The sequence below is a fragment of the Salmo salar genome, chromosome 02 (assembly GCF_965601325.2).
Source record: "Salmo salar chromosome 02, fSalSal1, whole genome shotgun sequence".
Taxonomy (NCBI): domain Eukaryota; kingdom Metazoa; phylum Chordata; class Actinopteri; order Salmoniformes; family Salmonidae; genus Salmo; species Salmo salar.
The window spans coordinates 48,757,066-48,778,589 of NC_138292.1; the positions used below are offsets into that span (position 1 = coordinate 48,757,066).

Below are 21,524 nucleotides of genomic sequence, written 5' to 3' on the forward strand. Positions count from 1 at the left end.
CAGTATGCTGCAATTACTGCATCTAAAATACCACAGTGGACTGCAGTTACTGCACTTTTACTGCAGTTTCAAAACTGCAATGTTTTTTAAGGGGAGCATATTAGCATGTTTAGAAAACCGTTTAGAAAGCAATGATTGACGTTTCTAAACGTTAATACAGCGTCGGAATTGTAGTTTACATGGAGCCAAATGTGGTGAATGTAATGGCTGAAACCCCTGATGATGTATTACATCTTTGTATTGAATTATGAATATTTTTTCCCCTTTCCCAGCAATGGATTTTAATTCGTTCACTACCCGTACAGTAGGTGGCGGCATGCACCTTTAACGTTTGTTTGTGGACCGCCATAATACCAGAGAAGAAGAGGACATCGCTTAGAAAATGGGGGCTTGCATGGCCTTGTGTTCCCTTGCTAGCTGTGTAAGTAGCACAACAAAATCCTTTCATGCTGCCGTTTCTGTGTTTGGTGACATCGGGGTTAGCTAGCTAGCAATTGGTCAATGGTCTTAGCAAGCTAGAACGTCGTATCGCTAGCGAAAGCAGAATCTGGATTTACAGGAAACGTTGAATATGGCGCTTCTCCTTTATCGCCATATTCAACGTCTCCTGTAAACCCATATTCTGGTCCTATAGCTAGCTAGACATGTTTGCTTGCTGGCATAAATACGAAGATAACTAGTATTTTGCTTCAGTTACCATTACCCAGTAATGTTTTGATTATTCGCCTTCAGTTTGATCCATAGGCTCCATAGTTTCTCTGTCTCATAATGTGTTAATTTTTTATTTATTTTATTTCACCTTTATTTAACCAGGTAGACCAGTTGAGAACAACTTCTCATTTACACCTGCGACCTGGCCAAGATAACGCAAAGCATTGCGACAAAAAAAAGAAGTTGTTTTTGGGATAGACAAACGTGCAGTCAATAACACAATAACAAAATCTATATACAGTGTGCAAATGTAGTAAGATTAGGGAGGTAAGGCAATAAATAGGCCATAGTAGCGAAATAATTACAATTTAGCATTAACACTGGAGTGATAGATGTACAGATGATGATGTGCAAGTAGAGATACTGGGGTGTGAAAGAGCAAAAATACTACGGGATGAGGTAGATGGGCTGTGTACAGGTGCAGTGATCGGTAAGCTGCTCTGACAGCTGACGCTTATAGTTAGTGAGGGAGATCTAAGTCTCCAGCTTCAGCAATTCGTTCCAGTCATTGGCAGCAGAGAACTGGAAGGAAAGGTGGCCAAATGAGGTGTTGGCTTTGGGGATGACCAGTGAAATATACCTGCTGGAGCGCTTGCTATGGGTGGGTGTTGCTATGGTGACCAGTGAGCTGAGATAAGGCGGGGCTTTACCTAGCAAAGACTTATAGATGACCTGGAGCTAGTGGGTTTGGCGACAGATATGCAGTGAGGGCCAGCCAGCGAGAGCATACAGGTTGCAGTGGTGAGTAGTATATAGGGCTTTAGTAACAAAACGGATGGCACTGTGGTAGACTACATCCAATTTGCTGAGTAGAGTGTAGAGGTCGACCGATTATGATTTTTCGATGCCGATTATTGTAGGACCCCCAAAAAATGTCGCTACCGATTAACCTCTCTAGGGCCAGTGGGACGATTTCGTCCCACCTACGTAACAGCCAGTGGAATCCCGTGGCGCGTTATTCAAATACCTTAGAAATGCTATTACTTCAATTTCTCAAACATATGACTATTTTACATAATTTTAAAGACAAGACTCTCGTTAATCTAACCACACTGTCCGATTTCAAAAAGGGTTTACAACGAAAGCAAAACATTAGATTATGTCAGCAGAGTACCCAGCCAGAAATAATCAGACACCCATTTTTCAAGCTAGCATATACTGTCACATAAACCCAAACCACAGCTAAATGCAGCACTAACTTTTGATGATCTTCATCAGATGACAATCTTAGGACATTATGTTATACAATACATGCATGTTTTGTTCAATCAAGTTCGTATTTATATCAAAAACCAGCTTTTTACATTAGCATGTGACGTTCAGAACTAGCATTTAAAGAACAACCAGGCAGCCTCTACTGACGGGATGAGGTCAATATCCTTCCAGGATACCCGGGCCAGGTCGATTATAATTTAGGGAGCGTTTCACAGTGATGAGGGGTGGTCGTTTGAACGCGGACCCATTACGGACGCAGGCAATGATTGCTGAGATCCTGGTTGAAGACAGCAGAGTTGTATTTGGAGAGCAAATTGGTCAGGATGATATCTGAGGGTGCCCATGTTTACGGATTTAGGGTTGTACCTGGTAGGTTCCTTGATAATTTGTGTGAGATTGAGGGCATCTAGCTTAGATTGTAGGACGGCCGGGGTGTTCAGCATATCCCAATTTAGGTCAGCTAACAGTACGACCTCTGAAGATAGATGGGTGGCAATCAATTCACATATGGTGTCCAGGGCACAGCTGGGGGCTGAGGGGGGTCTATAACAAGCGGCAACAGTGAGAGACTTATTTCTGGAAAAGTGGATTTTTTTAAGTAGAAGCTCGAACTGTTTGGGCATTGACCTGGATAGTAAGACAGAACTCTGCAGGCTATCTCTGCAGTGGATTATAACACCGCCCCCTTTGGCAGTTCTATCTTGATGGAAAATGTTGTAGTTGGGGATGGAGTTTTCAGAATTTTTGGTGGCCTTCCTAAGCCAGGATTCAGACAAGGCTAGGACATCAGGGTTGGAGGAGTGTGCTCAAGCAGTGCATGAAACAACCTTAGGGAGGAGGCTTCTGATGTTAACATGCATGAAACCAAGGCATTTACGGTTACAGAAGTCAACAAATGAGTGCGCCTGGGGAATGGGTGTAGAACTGGGGGCTACAGGGCCTGGGTTAACCTCTACATCACCAGAGGAGGAGTAGGATAATGGTACGGCTAAAGGCTATAAGAACTGGTCGTCTAGTGCGTTGGGAACAGAGAATGAAAGGAGCAGATTTCTGGGCGTGGTAGAATAGATTCAGGGCATAATGTACAGACAAGGGTATGGTAGGATGTGAGTACAGTTGAGGTAAACCTAGGCATTGAGTGACGATGAGAGAGCTTGTGTCTGGAGGCACCAGTTAAGCCAGGTGAGGCCTCCGCATGCGTGGGGGGTGGGACAGAAGAGCTATCTAAGGCATGTTGAGCAGGACTGCGGGCTCTACAGTGAAATGAAACAATAATAACTAACTGAAACGGCAGTAGACAAGGCATATTGACATTAGAGATAGGCATAAAGCAATAACGGGTGTTGGTCGGGTGAGCTAAGACAACAATGCGTAAGTGGCGATGAATGGTAGAGAGGGTCAGTTAGGTACACACAGGACCTGAGTTTGAGGCTGGGGCCGACAGATAAACATGATGATTTACAGTGTTAATGAACAGACCAGCAGGCATCAGCTGTGTAGCCGAGTGATCATAGGGTCCAATGAGCAGCAATAGGTGAGTCAAGGAGCCGTTCGGTAGTCGCTTCTACGCTAGGCGAGCGGGAGACACGGCGTTCAGAAAGCTAGCGGGCCGGGGCTAGCAGATGGGTCTTCAGCGACATAGCAACAGAAAAGCCTGTTGAAACCACATCGGGCGGTTACATCGGCAGACCAGTCGTGATGGATCGGCGGGGCTCCGTGTTGACAATAAAGGGTCCAGGCCAATTGGCAAAAGAGGTATTGTAGCCCAAGAATTAGCTGGTGTACTCCGTCGACTGGCCGGGAGATGGGCCTAGCTCGAGGCTAATGCTGCTTGCTTCAGGACAAAGGCATTAGCCAACAGTAGCCACTCGGTTACAACTGTAGCCGCTAGCTAGCTGCGATAATCCGGTGTAATGGTCCAGAGCGTGCGGCAGGAATCCTGTGATGTGGTGGAGAAAAGCAGTCTGATATGCTCTGGGTTGATATTGCGCTGTGCAGACTGGCAGGTAATTGTCTGAGCTAAAGCTGGGTGGTGTCCGAGCTGAAGGTGAAGACCGCTAGCAGTGGCAAGCAATGACTAGTAGCTAGTTTGCTGGCTAGCTTCTAATGGAGGTTCCAGTTATAAGGTATAAAACAAATACCAGATCTGTACCACATTGGGTGAGGCGGGTTGCAGGAAAGTATGTTTAGTCCGTAGATGGAAAGTGAGATTAAAATGTATACGAAAAACAGACTATTTACAGACTAATTAACACGGGACAAGACAAACACACGCCCGACTGCTATACCATCTTGGATTGGAATGACTTCCTCCTTCAATCCTTCAATATGATTCCATGTATAATTTTGTCTTGTTGCTGAGATTCCACCAAGACATTAGCATACAGTCTGTTCATAAAACAAGTGACTAACAACGTTGTACAGATGTATTCATTCTGGAACCTCCACCAGGCTACTGTTCAATGTGTGCTCTCCTTTCTCACTTCTTTCTCCACTAGGCCTCCTGTCTGTGTGGCTCCGCTCCGTGTTTGCTATGTGGCTGCTGTCCCTCCTCCAGAAACTCCACCGTCACCCGGCTGGTGTTCTCCTTCTTTCTACTCCTAGGGACCCTGGTGTCTGTCATCATGATCCTCCCTGGCATGGAGGCACAGCTCCAAAAAGTAAGACACTCCTGTCAGTGTGTTAGTGGTGCTGTTTGTTCAGCTGTTTGTTCAACCGCACCTGCCTGCAATTACACAGTTACATTTTTTTATTTAACCTTTATTTAACTAGGCAAGTCAGTTAAGAACAAATTCTTATTTACAATGACGGCCTACCCCGGCCAAACCCGGACGACGCTGGGCCAATTGTACGCCGCCCTATGGGACTCCCAATCACGGTCGGATGTGATTCAGCCTGGATTCGAACCAGGGACTGTAGTGATAATCCATCCGCAATTGCTAATAAACCATCCGCAACCACCCGACTATATGTGATTAAGTGAATGTCTGAGGCCCGCACCCGACCCTATCCTGCAAATATCGAAAATGTGCTTTGGCTACAGTCCAAGATGGTGTAACGATTTTTTGACAGGGGGTGCAGGATTTTTTTGTTGTTGCCTAATTTAGATATGTTTCTGCTTATAATTTCCAACAATTTGGTAGGCTATTTGTAAGTGAACTTGTCAAATTAGACCAGAATAATGTCATAAATTATAGAATGGACACTTCAATCTAGTTGATATCGGTAAAGTGTTCTGTCATCTCTACTTCTTTCACGGAGCACATGCATTTAGGGACCGGGGAGAAAGTGCATTAACAAAAGAAAATGGGAGCAATTTTCTCTGCAAAATTGCATAAGTTTGATCGGTGTAAGGAATCGAAGCTGTGAAAACAACCCAGAATGTTTCTGATAAGATTTCAATTCAGCTTGTATACATATTTTATGTGGTTGAAATGCTATCAGCTTTTATAATGCTGATAAAGATAGCACCTCTACAGATGGTCCCTGACTACGCATTTGTATTTTCTCAAGATGCTGAAAGAAAGAAATCCTATTCTCCACTCCCCATTCAAAATATACATTTGGTGTATAATTTTACTGCAATAAATTCTTAATTCTACAGGAGTTAATATTAAGACTATATGAGAGGTTATAGCCCTTCAGTCAGGGTCCAGATTTCAGTTTCTATTAAACCCATCTGAACAGTAGGCTATGGTTCCCTAGGCCTATTTGATTGAAGTCCCTGTCTTGTGACTGTCAAATTTGTATAGGACAATCATCACACACAACATAGGCACTGCTATCATCCTCTTAACAATCTTTCCCAAACATTAGCCTACTTTTCTGGCCTACCCTTCTTAATTTTCAACTCCATTTCACAGGTTTTCTCTTATTGAATTAAACTCTAACTTTGTCCTTTTTGCCTCAGTGGATCCACATAATTTTTTTCTGCCTGTTCTCAAAAGCAGTTAGGCTATTTATTTTTGATACTTACAATCTACGTTAGCTCAACCGTCCCGCGGGGGGGACCGATCCCGTAGTGGTTTTAATCATTTTCTTGATATGCCACACCTGTCAGGTGGATGGATTATCTTGGCAAAGGAGAAATGCTCACTAACAGGGCTGTAAAGAAATTTGGTCAAAACATTAGAGAGAAATAAGCTTTTTGTGTGTATAGAGCATTTCTGGGATCTTTTATTTCAGCTCAGGAAACATGGGACTAACATCTTACATGTTTCGTTTTATATTTTTGTTTAGTATACATAGTTTTGTTCACAAGCTAGGTTGTTTTTCTGTTTGAGTTTCAACTGCTCGGGAAGAGAATACAACGCTTCTTCTACTAGTCAGACTCAATCTCACAGACACAAACATGATTAGAGTCGCTACCACGGTAATCTGGCACTGATTTTATTTCAAGTACTTTTCAAATACCAATTTGAGGAAAATGTCTGATTTTCAAGGTATTCCCGTACTTGAATTTCAGCGTGCCAAATTCAAGTACTTTAAGCACCTTGTGCGAACCCTGACATTTTTTTGTCTCATCTGTGATATTTTGGTTAAAGGACACAAAAAATGTCAGGGTTCGCACAAGGTGCTTAATGAATTTGGCACGCTGAAATTCAAGTACTGGAATACCTTGAAAATCTGACATTGTCTCAAATTTGTACTTGAGAAGTAACTGAATTAAAATGTGAGGAGAACAGAAAACGATCAAATACGTTAATATGAGAAATATTAGAAAAATGTATTGGTCTTGCAAGCTTGCTCATTCCAAACACACTGGCACTCAGCCAGGCAGGTACAGAACTGACTGAAGTGCTGCCAAATGTAACATCGATAGCTAAACTTCCAGGCAAATTTAATCCTGCCTGGCATTGATGTTTATGAATGGGTTTTACCAGACCCAACCAGGGATTTAGTGGAGGGTAAATGTCGTTTACGCATCTTTTTATTTGTGAAATTGGGTTTACTCATCTTTTTATTTTGTTAATTATCATTTACCCATTTATTATTGCATTGATCAATGCTCAAAGGCTTTTTGATCTGAGTTCTAATCATGCCTACCTTTGCGAACGAGTGGAATCATGAATGATTCATGTCTGTTCGTAATGTTCGCCTGCTACCCCGGATTTGCCTTGTTTAGCAGTGCATTCATTCACCACTGTCCAACGGGAAACTCCGCCCACGACATGGGCCGAGAGGTGAAACGAACTACCTCAGTCCAGGCCTGCAAGTGGCAGAGAGACGCCGCTGACAGTGGGAATTTTTTAACATCCATCGACTCATGCCGTGTCAACAGACATCCCCCAAACAAAAACCCCCTAACTCTTGGAGAATGAGTGTACAACTGGTAAATAGTCACTGATATTTCAGTCAGATGTTAAATAAAGGTTCAATTGAAAAAATTTAAATTGTTTTTCTAGGTAGCTCAAGGGCTCTGGCTATTAGCCAGGTAGCTAGCTATAACTAGCTGGCCAGAAGGATGAAGTTAGAAGCTAACGTAGAATGGAGCCTGACCTCAGCAGGAGAAGTTGACTGAAATTAAGCTAGCTATAATCAAAAGATGGGCTACTATAATTTCTCATAACAAAATACCTTTTATTTACAGAGAGTAGTGAGACAGACAGTGGTGAGTCAGGCTGCAATGAAGGAGGCAAATGAGATGCAAAGGAAGAGGAAGCATTGAAGCAAGCAGGGAGAGGTTAGTAGGACAGTGGTTCCCAAACTTGGGATCCGAGACCCATGTGGGGTCCCTTAAAATGTAAATAGGGTTCCCTGAAAGAATCTTTAATCTTATTAAACACATTAATAAACTGTTTCTCTTCAAATGGGTATAGTTGACTCTAAAATGATATTCTAAGTGCCTTTTACACTGTCAGATTTCACTTTCATGTCATTATGTGTTGGGACAGTCTGTGGGACATAACATTTTGTCAAATATTAAGGCAATTTAAATATAAAAACAAATTAATGTTATCATGTACACTGAACAGAAATATAAATGCGTGATAAATACTAACTTAATTTGGGTTTTTTCATGAGGTTGTGGCGATATACTGCGATCTTGTGGCGACTAGAAACAATTGCATAATAGGAACTATTACAAATTGATGGTCCTTGAAAATAAATACTAGTGCTTGAAAAAGTACTTAAGTCCTTGAATTTGACTTGCCACTGTCTGTACGAACACTGAAGTTAAATTAAACAATATACCACATTACTTCTTACTGGTTATACATTTGTTTTAGAAACATTACAAAGCATGCTCATCATTTTTTGTGTGTTTTGTTGGTGCAATTAGTTTTTTTGGGGGGGGGGGGGGGGGGGGGGGCTGGTGAAAAATCTGAGTGGTCGGTAGATTTTTTTAATCTACCTGCCGCAGTGGCTGGTGGACCAAAAAAATTGTATGCCCTGACCTCCACCCACCTGCCCTTTATCTACACAACATTTCATGACCCTAAACCCGCCTGCCCCGTGTATATAACCGTGGGGACTGCGGGTTGTGCATCACTAGTGTGTGTGGCGTAAGTATTTGTCGGACAATGTCAACATGTGTGACTTAAGAGCGTAACACCTGAATTCATTTCCTATGAGTAAAACAAAAAATTCTTCTAGCACTTTCTGTGACGATGTCTTTTTAGAAACGCTACTCAAAATGACATTGAAATGCCCTTTTTGTCCTTTCCCCTTCTAGATCCCAGGCTTCTGTCAGGGTGCGAGCACCATACCAGGCATGGAGAACCAGTTTAACTGTGATGTCATTGTGGGCTACAAGTCGGTGTACCGCATGTGCTTCGCCATGACCTGCTTCTTCTTCCTCTTCTCAGCCATCATGGTCCGCGTCCAGAGCAGCAAAGATCCGCGTGCAGACATTCAGAATGGGTGAGCTCCAATTAAGATTTAGATCACTTTATTCATCAATTGTACACAAGGTCCAACCAAAATTTGACTTTGGCTTTTTCCCAGCCTCTCTGAAAGACACATATACAGGTTGGAGCGGGGGGCTGCAACACTGGGCGCCTGCAGAATAGGTGTTGTGGTGGCTTAAGCGCCTTGCTTAACCTGTCTGGGAACGTGGGACGCTTGCCTAGTCAACAGCCAGTGGAATCGCGTCGCGCAAAATACAAATACCTCTATATGCTATAACTTCAATTTCTCAAACATATGACTATTTTACACCATTTTATAGATACACCTCTCCTGAATCGAACCACGTTGTCCGATTTCAAAAAGGCTTTACAGCAAAAACAAAACATTAGATTGTTAGGAGAGTACCCTGCCAAAAAAAATCACACTGCCATTTTCAAAGCAACTAGCATGCATCACAAATACCCAAAACACAGCTAAATGCAGCACTAACCTTTGAAAATCTTCATCAGATGACACTCCTAGGACATCATGTTACACAATACAAGCATTTTTTGTTCGATAAAGTTCATATTTATATACTGCTCAAAAAAATAAAGGGAACCCTTAAACACATCCTAGATCTGAATGAAATAAATAATCTTATTAAATACTTTTTTCTTTACATAGTTGAATGTGCTGACAACAAAATCACACAAAAATAATCAATGGAAATCCAATTTATCAACCCATGGAGGTCTGGATTTGGAGTCACACTCAAAATTAAAGTGGAAAACCACACTACAGGCTGATCCAACTTTGATGTAATGTCCTTAAAACAAGTCAAAATGAGGCTCAGTAGTGTGTGTGGCCTCCACGTGCCTGTATGACCTCCCTACAACACCTGGGCATGCTCCTGATGAGGTGGCGGATGGTCTCCTGAGGGATCTCCTCCCAGACCTGAACTAAAGCATCCACCAACTCCTGGACAGTCTGTGGTGCAACGTGGCGTTGGTGGATGGAGCGAGACATGATGTCCCAGATGTGCTCAATTGGATTCAGGTCTGGGGAACGGGCGGGCCAGTCCATAGCATCAATGCCTTCCTCTTGCAGGAACTGCTGACACACTCCAGCCACATGAGGTCTAGCATTGTCTTGCATTAGGAGGAACCCAGGGCCAACCGCACCAGCATATGGTCTCACAAGGGGTCTGAGGATCTCATCTCGGTACCTAATGGCAGTCAGGCTACCTCTGGCAAGTACATGGAGGGCTGTGCGGCCCCCCAAAGAAATGCCACCTCACACCATGACTGACCCACCGCCAAACCGGTCATGCTAGAGGATGTTGCAGGCAGCAGAACGTTCTCCACGGCGTCTCCAGACTCTGTCACGTGCTCAGTGTGAACCTGCTTTCATCTGTGAAGAGCACAGGGCGCCAGTGGCGAATTTGCCAATCTTGGTGTTCTCTGGCAAATGCCAAACGTCCTGTACGGTGTTGGGCTGTAAGCACAACCCCCACCTGTGGACGTCGGGCCCTCATACCACCCTCATGGAGTCTGTTTCTGACCGTTTGAGCAGACACCTGCACATTTGTGGCCTGCTGGAGGTCATTTTGCAGGGCTCTGGCAGTGCTTCTCCTGCTCCTCCTTGCACAAAGGCGGAGGTAGTGGTCCTGCTGCTGGGTTGTTGCCCTCCTACGGCCTCCTCCACGTCTCCTGATGTACTGGCCTGTCTCCTGGTAGTGCCTCCATGCTTTGGACACTACGCTGACAGACACAGCAAACCTTCTTGCCACAGCTCACATTAATGTACCATCCTGGATGAGCTGCACTACCTGAGCCACTTGTGTGGGTTGTAGACTCCGTCTCATGCTACCACTAGAGTGAAAGCACCACCAGCATTCAAAAGTGACCAAAACATCCGCCAGGAAGCATAGGAACTGAGAAGTGGTCTGTGGTCCCCACCTGCAGAACCACTCCTTTATTGGGGGTGTCTTGCTAATTGCCTATAATTTCCACCTGTTGTCTATTCCATTTGCACAACAGCATGTGAAATGTATTGCCAATCAGTGTTGCTTCCTAAGTGGACAGTTTGATTTCACAGAAGTGTGATTGACTTGGAGTTACATTGTGTTGTTTAAGTGTTCCCTTTATTTTTTTGAGCAGTGTATATAAAAACAGCATTTTACATCGGCGCGTGATGTTCAGAAAATATTTTCCCTCAAATGCTTCCGGTGGATCAGCGCTACAATTTACAAAATTACTATTCGAAAACATTGTTAAAATGTAATATTGTCATTCAAAGAATTATAGATTAACATCTCGTGAATGCAACCGCATTGCCAGATTTAAAAATAACTTTACTGGGAAATCACACTTTGCAATAAACAACGTGGTATGCTCAGAAAAATAGGCTAGGCAATACATGTTAGCGCCATCTTGGAACCATCTCAAATCAAATATACTATTGTAAATATTCCCTTACCTTTGATTATCTTCATCAGAAGGCACTTCCAGGAATCCCAGGTCCACAACAAATGTAGTTTTGTTCGAAAAAGTTAATTTATGTCCCAATAGTTCCTTCTTGTTAGCCCGTTCCGAAGGCTACTCATAATGTACTGAAGCGCGCGGGACTTGTCGTCACGAATGTGCAAAAAAATATATTTACGTTCGTTCAAACGTTGTATAACATAAATCTTTTGGGCCTTTTTCAACCAGAGCTTCAATAATATTCAAGGCGGACGATTGCATTGTCTTACTAAACGTTTCGGAAACAAAAGGGTTCCCATGGGCGCCCGCGTCATAGTAGTAATGGCCCTCCCCCTGTGACCAACTTCCCAAGCCTCTCTTTGGGTCAGTTTCTACCATAGAAGACTCAAACCACTTTGTAAAGACTGTTGACATCTAGTGGAAGCCTTAGGAAGTGCTCAATGAATCCTAACTCATGGTGTGTTTTATAGGCAAAGTGCTGAAGGTGATTCCACAAATCAGATTTCCACTTCCTGTTAGGATCTGTCTCGGGATTTTGACTGCCATATGAGTTCTGTTATACTCACAGACACCATTCAAACAGTTTTAGAAACTTTAGAGTGTTTTCTATCCAGATCTACTAATTATATGCATATTCTAGTTACTGGGCAGGAGTAGTAACCAGATTAAATCGGGTACGTTTTTTATCCGGCCGTGCAAATACTGCCCCCATAAAAAAAGTACCCGATTTAAATCATATATAAGACCTTTTAATAACTTTCAGGATCAAGTTCACTGGCTTCTCTTAGAGACGACTCATGAAAATACTCAGTTTTGTTTTTACGTACTATGCTTTTTTTGATGAAACCTGTGTTTTATCCCCAGTTTCTGGTTCTTTAAGTTTCTGATCCTGGTCGGCATCACTGTGGGAGCCTTCTTCATCCCGGATGGAACCTTCCATACTGGTACTTTGATGATTCAACTTTAAATGACTGTCAAGTGACGTCTGACAGTACTGGCATAATCATTGGCAAATGACTAGCAAAACAGGAACATTATCATGTTCAAGGTACAGTGCATCGGTGAAAAACATTTTACCTCTGAAAGATCCTCAAGCTATAGTGATTGAGTTATTATATGTAAAGTATGCTGTTTATGCTCTTGTGAACAAACACAATGAGACAAATCAAAAAAATTGCCTTTGAAGGCTCACCAAACCTGATATTTATCTTTAGCCAATTACTGGGAAGTAATCAAAGAATGTAGAAGCCAATTTAATTCTGTTGAACTAGCACATTGTTTACTGCAAGAAAGAAAGCAATTACTTTTTTATATAGTCTGCACTGTGTTTATATAAACTAAAATATTTATCCTATTTATTACCAAGCTAAAAATTATAATGGATTCGAAAATAGCCACGTGATATTTGATAAAGGAAGTAGGAGAGGGAAAGTAATTTTACTCTGAATATGCCAGAAGTGAACCTATAGGCAAAGCACAATAATCACAATGTTATACACTGTATATACAAAAGTATGTGGACACCCCTTCAAATTAGTGGATTAGGCTATTTCAGCCACACTCATTGCTGAAAGGTGTATAAAATCAAGTACACCACCATGCAATCTCCATAGACAAACATTAGCAGTAGAATGGCCTTACTGAAGAGCTCAGTGACCGTTATAGGATGCCACCATTCCAACAAGTCAGTTTGTCAAATTTCTGCACTGCTTAGAGCTGCCCCGGTCAACTGTAAGTGTTGTTATTGTGAAGTGGAAACGTCTAAGTGCAACAACGGCTCAGCTGCGAAGTGGTACGCCACACACGCTCACAGAACGGGACCGGCGAGTGCTGAAGTGATTTAAAAAATGGTCTGGAGTGGTGTAAAGCTTGCCGCCATTGGACTCTGGAACAGTGGGGTGATGAATCACGCTTCACCATCTGGCAGAACGCTACCTTCCCCAATGCGTAGTGCCAACTGTAAAGTTTGGTGGAGGAGAAATAATGGTCTGGGACTGTTTTTCATGGTTCAGGCTGGGACCCTTAGTTCCAGTGAAGGAAAATCTTAACGCTACAGCATTCAATGACATTCTAGATGATTCTGTGCCGCCAACTTTGTGGCAACAGTTTGGGGAAGGCCCTTTCCTGTTTTAACATGTCAATGCCCCAGTGCACAAAGCAAGGTCCATACAGAAACACCTTTGGGATGAATTGGAACGCCGACTGCGAGCCAGTCCTAATTGCCTAACATCAGTGCCCGACCTCACTAAAGCTCTTGTGGCTGAATGGAAGCAAGTCCCCGAAACAATGTTTCAACATCTAAACTCAGCAAAAAAAGAAACGGCCCTTTTTCAGGACCCTGTCTTTCAAAGATAATTCGTAAAATTCCTTCACAGATCTTCATTGTAAAGGGTTTAAACATTGTTTCCCATGCTTGTTCAATGAACCATAAACAATTCATTAACATGCACCTGTGGAACAGTCGTTAAGACACCAACAGCACTGCTGATCGTTAGGCAATTAAGGTCACAGTTATGAAAACTTAGGACAGTAAAGAGGCCTTTCTACTGACTCTGAAAAACACCAAAAGAAAGATGCCCAGAGTCCCTGCCCATCTGCGTGAACGTGCCTTAGGCATGCTGCAAGGAGGCATGAGGACTGCAGATGTGGCCAGGGCAATAAATTGCAATGTCCGTACTGTGAGATGCCTAAGACAGCGCTACAGGGAGACAGGACGGACTGCTGATCGTCCTCGCAGTGGCAGATCACGTGTAACAACACCTGCACAGGATCGGTACATCCGAACATCACAGCTGTGGGACAGGTACAGGATGGCAACAACAACTGCCCGAGTTACACCAGGAACGCACAATCCCTCCATCAGTGCTCAGACTGTCCTCAATAGGCTGAGAGAGGCTGGACTGAGGGCGTGTAGGCCTGTTGTAAGGCAGATCCTCACCAGACATCACCGGCATCAACGTCGCCTATGGGCACAAACCCACCGTCGCTGGACTGGACAGGACTGGCAAAAAGTGCTCTTCACTGACGAGTCACGGTTTTGTCTCACCAGGGGTGATGGTCGGATTTACTCTGGAGCGTGATCGATTTGGAGGTGGAGGGTCCGTCATGGTCTGTGGCGATGTGTCACAGCATCATCGGACTGAGCTTGTTGTCATTGCAGGCAATCTCAACGTTGTGCGTTACAGGGAAGACATCCACCTCCCTCATGTGGTACCCTTCCTGAAGGCTCATCCTGACATGGCCCTCCAGCATGACAATGCCACCAGCCATACTGCTCGTTCTGTGCGGGATTTCCTGCAAGACGGGAATGTCAGTGTTCTGCCATGGCCACCGAAGAGCCCAGATCTCAATCCCATTGAGCACATCTGGGACCTATTTGATTGGAGGGTGAGGGCTAGGGCCATTGCCCCCAGAAATGTCCGGGAACTTGCACGTGCCTTGGTGGAAGAGTGGGGTAACATCTCACAGCAAGAACTGGCAAATCTGGTGCAGTCCATGAGGAGGAGATGCACTGCAGTACTTAAGGCAGCTGGTGGCCACACCAGATACTAACTGTTACTTTTGACACCCCCCCCCCCCCCCCAACCCTTGTTCAGGGACACATTTTTCCATTTCTGTTAGGCACATGTCTGTGGAACTTGTTCAGTTTATGTCTCAGTTGTTGAATCTTGTGTTCATACAAATATTTACACATGTTAAGTTTGCTGAAAATTAACACAGTTTACAGTGAGAGGACATTTCTATTTTTGCTGAGTTTAGTAGAAAGCCTTCCCAGAAGAGTGGAGGCTGTTATAGCAGCAAAGGGGGGGACCATCTCCTTATCAATGCCTATAATTTTGGAATGAGATGTTTGACGACCAGGTTTCCATATACTTTTGGTCATGTGGTGTATACTTTTATAAACAATGGAAAACTCACATTTCATCCCCTCACAATACCGTAGTGTTAGTTAAACTTGATGTCAATCAACATGCTATGGGTTCCAGGAAGTTGGTTGTATTTGTTTATTGATCTCTTTTCTCCCCCGGCAGTGTGGTTTTACTTTGGTGTGGTTGGCTCGTTCATCTTCATCGTCATCCAGCTTATCCTTCTCATCGACTTTGCCCACTCTTGGAACAAGATATGGGTGGGGAATGCCGAAGAGGGCAACTCAAAGTGCTGGTTTGCAGGTACAATTACAGTAATTTCTCCAGAGGACACAGTACCTTAATGCTGCTCAAGAAGTTATACTACCATGACTGTGTTTAATTCTTCTAGAGCAGCAGGGTTCTTCAACCCTGCTCCTGGAGACCCACAGGGTGTGCATACATTTGTTCCAGCCATATACTAATACCTGATTTAACTAGCCAATCAACCAATCATCAAACCTTGATACGTTGATTGTGGTGTTAGTAGTAATGGACTGGAACAGAAGCCTGCACACCTTGTGGCTCTCCAGGACCATGATTGAAGAACCCTGCTGCTCTAGAAGAACATAGAATGAGTATATGCATCTGAAGAGTATGGGGGTGTTTGTCATACATGACTGTTTTTACCCACCCTCTCCATGTTGCCCCTCTCTCCCTCAGGCTTGTTGTCGTTCACCTTCCTCCACTACGCACTGACCTTCACCTCAGGGGTGCTGTTCTACATCTACTACACCCAGCCTAACGACTGCACCGAGCACAAAGTCTTCATTAGCCTCAACCTCATTTTCAGCGTCATCATCTCCATCGTCTCCATCCTGCCCAAAGTACAGGTATTGTGGCGGTTTCATTGTTCCTTCATTTGAGAAGGAGGGCAGTTTTAGCAATTATCAGTAATTATTGATGCATTGTTTGGTAAGGGAATGCTTTTATTAGTCAGTTTTTGTTGATAACGATGTTGACAATTGTATGCATTGCATGATGATGAATTTGTTTCACTGCATACATGTGTTTACCAGTGCCTATGTTTTTGTGTGTCACAGGAAGCCCAGCCCCAGTCTGGTTTGCTCCAGGCCTCTCTCATCTCCCTCTACACCATGTATGTCACCTGGTCCGCCATGACCAACAACCCAAGTGAGTCTCAGCCTCTTTCCCATTCCAGTTTCAACAGAGTTTCTGCCATTGTTGTCATTTTGACTTTCTCCCTCCAGTTGTTTATCTTTGCTTTCCAAACCACTGCAGCACTATGAGTGTTTCCTACTGGTGAGTTTGGCAGACTTTGGTAGTTCACTCACCTTCCCCAACTCGTTACATTTACTAGGGCCTGGAGTTGTTTTCTTGTTAAGTCACATTGTCAGGAAAAACTCCTGGTCCTACTTATGGCCCGTGCTTGTAGTGGGTCCGTGGATAAGCTCAGACAGGTGTTGGGGTGTCTCTGCAAGAGCCTGCACTCAAGTGTTGTAATTAAGAGACACTTGGCATATCTGTTGTGATAGTTGGTTTAGAGCCCTGGCTGTTGCTTTCCTCAAGACTGCAGGTCACTTTGTGTTTTTTTTTTTCTTCCCCATAACTATCCTGCATTCTATGGCTGATTTGCTGTGTCTGTCTCTCTCAGACCGTAAGTGTAACCCCAGCCTGCTGAGTCTGGTGTCAAATGTCAGCTCCAGCGAGCCCACACCCACCAGTGCCCCAGGACAGGTGCAGTGGTGGGACGCGCAGAGCATTGTGGGTTTGGTCATCTTCCTCTTCTGCACTCTCTATGCCAGGTAGCTAGCTACTCCAATTTGAATCCATGCTCTCTCCCCTTCTCTCTTCTTTCTCCCTTTCTCTGTCTGTCTCGTTCACTTTTTCCATTCTCTTTCCTTTCCGACCACACCTTTTTAGCTTTGCTTTACCTTAGGGTGCTTTTTAGTCAGTTTTTATTGCTATGCTTTTGTTTTTTATCCTCTTATGTTTGTTGTGTAGTAAATATTTCTGTTATTATTTTCTTATTCTTTTCCTGTGAAGCACATAGTGTTGCATTCCATGTCTGAAATGTGCTGTATAAATAAAGCTTGATTTGACTCCCTCCCCCAGTATCCGTTCGTCCAGCAACACCCAGGTGAACAAGCTGATGCAGACCGAGGAGGGCGGGGGTTATGGAGGAGAGGGCGAGGTAGGGGAGGACGGTGTGCGACGGGCCGTGGATAATGAGGAGGAAGGGGTCACCTACAGCTACTCCTTCTTCCACTTCCACCTCTGCCTGGCCTCCCTCTACATCATGATGACACTCACCAACTGGTACCAGTAAGTACAGCAACAGCTGACCATCAGAGCCACTCCTCTATAGAAATGTTAGAACATTTTACAATATTTCTAGGTGTGATATTGGATATGTATTCCTTGTCAGTTTGAAAGCCATGGGATCAGGAGGGATATTTCTTTGGGTGAATCTTAATAGCCTTTGTGTGAAAGCTATGCGAAAGCAAATCCCTGATAGGCAGCATTAATCCACCATGTTGCAATGACCTGTTCTGTGTTTTCAGATCAGTCTAAATTAAGGGGGTGAGACAAGGATAGAAATCTACTATAAAGATCCACACTTTAAACTGACACCTTCTCCCTTCATTCCTCAGGCCTGACACCACCACCCAGGCCATGCAGAGCAGTATGCCAGCTGTGTGGGTGAAGATCAGCTCCAGTTGGCTGGGCCTGGGCCTCTACCTCTGGACCCTGCTCGCCCCTCTCATGTTTCCCGACCGAGACTTCAGCTAAACAGCCCCCCATGGGGTCACCATGGGCTTGTAAGATGTTGTGTGGAAGTTTATAATTTTTTTTAAATACGAGTCAGCATTTTTGCATTGGTCTCTGTTGGTGTGTTTAATCTTGTTTTGATTTATTTTATTTTACATGTTAGGTCTTTTATCTACCATGGCTGCATGGGGTATGGTTATCACTACATTGTTTGGTATTATTGGACGCTTTTAAGGGGCTTTTAATATCCATACTGAGAATGTTTTATTGATTTAGCCATTCAATTATTTTATTTGCCTATATGCAAAACTGCACTTAACTCTGTCTACCTTAACACAATCTTCTGAGATGAGCATCGGTTTGTCCCAGAATGCACATTAGTGAACTATAGCAAACACTTGATAACAGGCACTTATTACCTCACAATTACAATAATATATTAGTTGGGATTCCCATGTTGTTAAAGTAGGCCTGGTTCCAGTTGATTGTATTTGTATTTATTATGGATCCCCATTAGCTACTCTTCCTGAGGTCCAGCAAAATTAAGGCAGTTATGCATTTTTTTTAAACATTACAATACATTCACAACGTATTAAGTGTGTGCCCGAGGTTGGAGATTCCCCCTCATTGGCTGAGCTCCCGCAGTTCTGGAGCTTTAAGAGTGACCCTCTCCAGAACCCTAGAGAAACGGTGTGTGAGGGAGATAAACCAGGGGGGCACACCCTCGAGGGGGTTCTCCGAGTCTGAGCCCTCTTACTGAAATAATCTAATATGTCCACATCCTGATTAAAGCTCACTGGACTGTGAAGTATCAACCTACCCCCTGCTCTAACTACATATTTCTGAACCCTGGAGGTCAGTTGTAATACCTCCTACCTACCCCACCCTAAGGCTTAGCTCTCTACCCCAACTATGCCTGATTCACGTAGGGCCGATCTGAACCGTACTGTGCTGGCTCAGATATTTTATTTTACATGATCCTTTCCAGCACGGTTCCAGAAACTATGGTGGAGGCATATTCAGGTCAGTACAGCTCAGGCTTGGTTTGGCTCAGGAGTGTGAAAATGGTACAACAGTGCTCTCAACCCCAACCTTAGCCCATTTAACTCTGGTGCTACACCATGCCCTGTCCCTAAAGACATCTCTGTTTCTGCTCCATCTCTAGCCCTGTTTCTGGGTCTTCTATAGCCATAGTCATGGGTCAGTGCTAGTACATGCTTGTATCTGCAGCGAGGCGACGTATTCTGATCCGATACAGTCAATCGCTTGGGAGCAGTTTTCCGGACACAGATTAAGCGTAGTCCTGGACTAAGAAGATATTTAAATTGGTGGTCTATTGAAGAATCTTGACTGAACTATAGTAATTTATAAAAATTTAATATTTAACCTTTATTTAACTAGGCAAGTCAGTTAAGAACAAATTCTTATTTACATTGACTGCCTAGGAACAGTGGGTTAACTGCCTTGTTCAGGGGCAGAACGACAGATTTTTACCTTGTCAGCTTGGGGATTCGATCTAGCAATCTTTCAGTTACTGGCCCAACGCTCTAACCACTAGGCTACCTGCTGACCCAGTGGAAACATTTGAGTATTGTGAATTCGATTGTTTAAAAGTGAAATTGAAGACAATAATTAAATTCTGATAAACATTGAAGTGGATTTAAGGGATCATAGCTTTCAGCTAGATTCACCTGGTCAGTCTGTCATGGAAACTCAGTGTATTGTACAGTATATGTTGCATGTGAGCATAATGTATTATGGTTCATTGCCCATACAGATGAATTAACCCAAGCATGATTTCAAGTGATGATCCTTCAGTATTGAATGAAGAATTATCAAGGGTGTTTTTGAGGACAACAACATTGAGTGCCTTTTTATATTAATGCATTTCAAAAAGAGCTACTGGTAGATACAAATTCAAACCTGCACTAAAGTGGCTTCCACATTTTGTGTTAAATGATGGCGAGACTAGCATGTCACAAGGAGTGTCTCAGCTAATTTCATAGTTTGGTTATATAGGTACAGTATCTGCAAATTCTCTTTTTCAATAAAATCCTCAACATAATCGCATGAAGGTATTAAAAAAAAAAATTGATAGTATACTATCTATAATGCTTTCTTCACAATTGCAGTAAGATTAGTGCTCATGTTGCCCACTAGGTGGAACTGAAGCTCCTTAAATATGATTGGTATCTGATAACAGTAAAGAAAACACTACACAGGAGACACTACAGAAATGTTAAGGATATTTTCTAATCAACGGACTGAGGTTGCTCAGAGCTTTACCCTGTGCTCTGAGAAACTTGAGAACTGCGAAGAGTGAACGTGATGTGACCAATAAACCTGTCCTCTGTGGATGTTGATTGTACAGTATGCTGTTGATCCTTATTGACACCAAAGGACTCTTATTTTGGGAAGTTCACCGGAGAGAGAAAGCTTATCTATTTGCTGGGTTTATGATAGCATTTCCATCAGATTGCTACTGTAAGGGGACCCCACAGTCCTCACAGCACAATCAGAGATTAGACTGAGGAGGAACTGGGGATGGATGGGGACAGAAGAGGGCACTGCAACTTTTTGTTTTTCACTGTAGCCTATCCAAGGGTCTATTTATCATGTACAAAATCAAACCTGCACTTGTTTGATGTTCATTGATCATGTTATTTAAAACAGAACCTGAAGTCACTGAAGGTTTCTGAGGAACATGGGACTAAGTTACACTGCCATAGATATAATATTTTGTTTTTAGGTACCAGTTGTGTAAAAGTAGTCCCAATTTTTGATCCCTTTCCCTTGATGTAAAGACTTCTTTTGGCATTACTCAAATTAAAACACCTTTGAATTGATAGTTTCAGTTAAACCTATGCCTTAAATATGACAATTGTCTGACCGGTGATGCTTCATACATTAACTATTGTGGTATGGCCTCTGTGGAAATGTTGATTATGTCCATGACAGAATGCCAAGCACATGACTTGAATGCTTGGTTAACCCTAATTCTAGTTTTAAAGGGTGTTTGCTTTTCAGGTGTATGGGGTGACACTAGGCAAGTTTCCATAGACCCCTTTCTGTGTTTACAAACATTGCCGCACAAAGGTGACTCGCGCAAGTTGGTAGCAGAACAAGGAGTTCGTTTAGAATGCCAGCAAAAAGACTTTGCATGTTGCTTATGAGTGCATTTCACACTACTTTTGGATTATAATTGGATTTTAAGGCTTGTATGAATGTCCTGCTTAATATAATGTATGTGTCATCGTCGCAAATCAACTGCATTATTCTTTAAAAAGACTTCAAACAGTAAAATGGCTCTGGCTACCTTTTGCTACAGCGTTAACATTCTAGCTAACAACTGCTGCATCCAAAATAGTTATTTTGCAAAGATCACAACTGTTTTGTTTTGTACACTTTGTACAAAATAATAAAACGCAGAACTACAGGATGTTTCTTAACATAACTCTTTATTAACTAGCTACAACTACATGTTAGCCTATCTCCAACCACGATCAACTGCCCATGACCTAACCGTCTGGGTGGTCTTAACCAATCACCGCACAGTATGATACGGCGGTAAAATGCATCCAATTATAATTCAGTATGTATTCACATATGAATATTACAACAACCAAATATAATCTTAGCGACT

The 21,524-nt window shown here is 43.1% G+C and overlaps 1 protein-coding gene across 2 annotated transcripts; it reads left to right on the forward strand.

Moving 5' to 3' along the window:
* Positions 1-319: 319 nt before the first annotated feature.
* Positions 320-20,249, forward strand: serinc2l (serine incorporator 2, like). Of its 2 annotated transcripts, none has more exons than XM_014169511.3 (10): positions 320-421; positions 4,425-4,586; positions 8,603-8,790; positions 12,108-12,187; positions 15,275-15,412; positions 15,812-15,981; positions 16,192-16,282; positions 16,764-16,914; positions 17,225-17,434; positions 17,764-20,249. In XM_014169511.3, the coding sequence occupies exons 1-10, from the start codon at positions 383-385 to the stop codon at positions 17,900-17,902; spliced, it is 1,368 nt and encodes a 455-aa protein (XP_014024986.1). In that variant the 5' UTR covers positions 320-382; the 3' UTR covers positions 17,903-20,249. The 2 variants fall into 2 exon arrangements, with proteins under 2 accessions (XP_014024986.1, XP_014024995.1); XM_014169520.3 differs by having other exon boundaries at positions 8,736-8,790.
* The last annotated feature ends 1,275 nt before the right edge of the window (positions 20,250-21,524 follow it).

What these genes read in the sequence shown, in the direction of transcription:
- serinc2l (XM_014169511.3), top strand. Translation starts at nt 383, where the DNA reads ATGGGGGCTTGCATGGCCTTGTGTTCCCTTGCTAGCTGT. An exon ending in TGGAGGCACAGCTCCAAAAA is followed by an intron (nt 4,587 to 8,602) that starts GTAAGACACTCC and finishes TTCCCCTTCTAG; the next exon opens with ATCCCAGGCTTCTGTCAGGG. An exon ending in CTCAAAGTGCTGGTTTGCAG is followed by an intron (nt 15,413 to 15,811) that starts GTACAATTACAG and finishes TCTCTCCCTCAG; the next exon opens with GCTTGTTGTCGTTCACCTTC.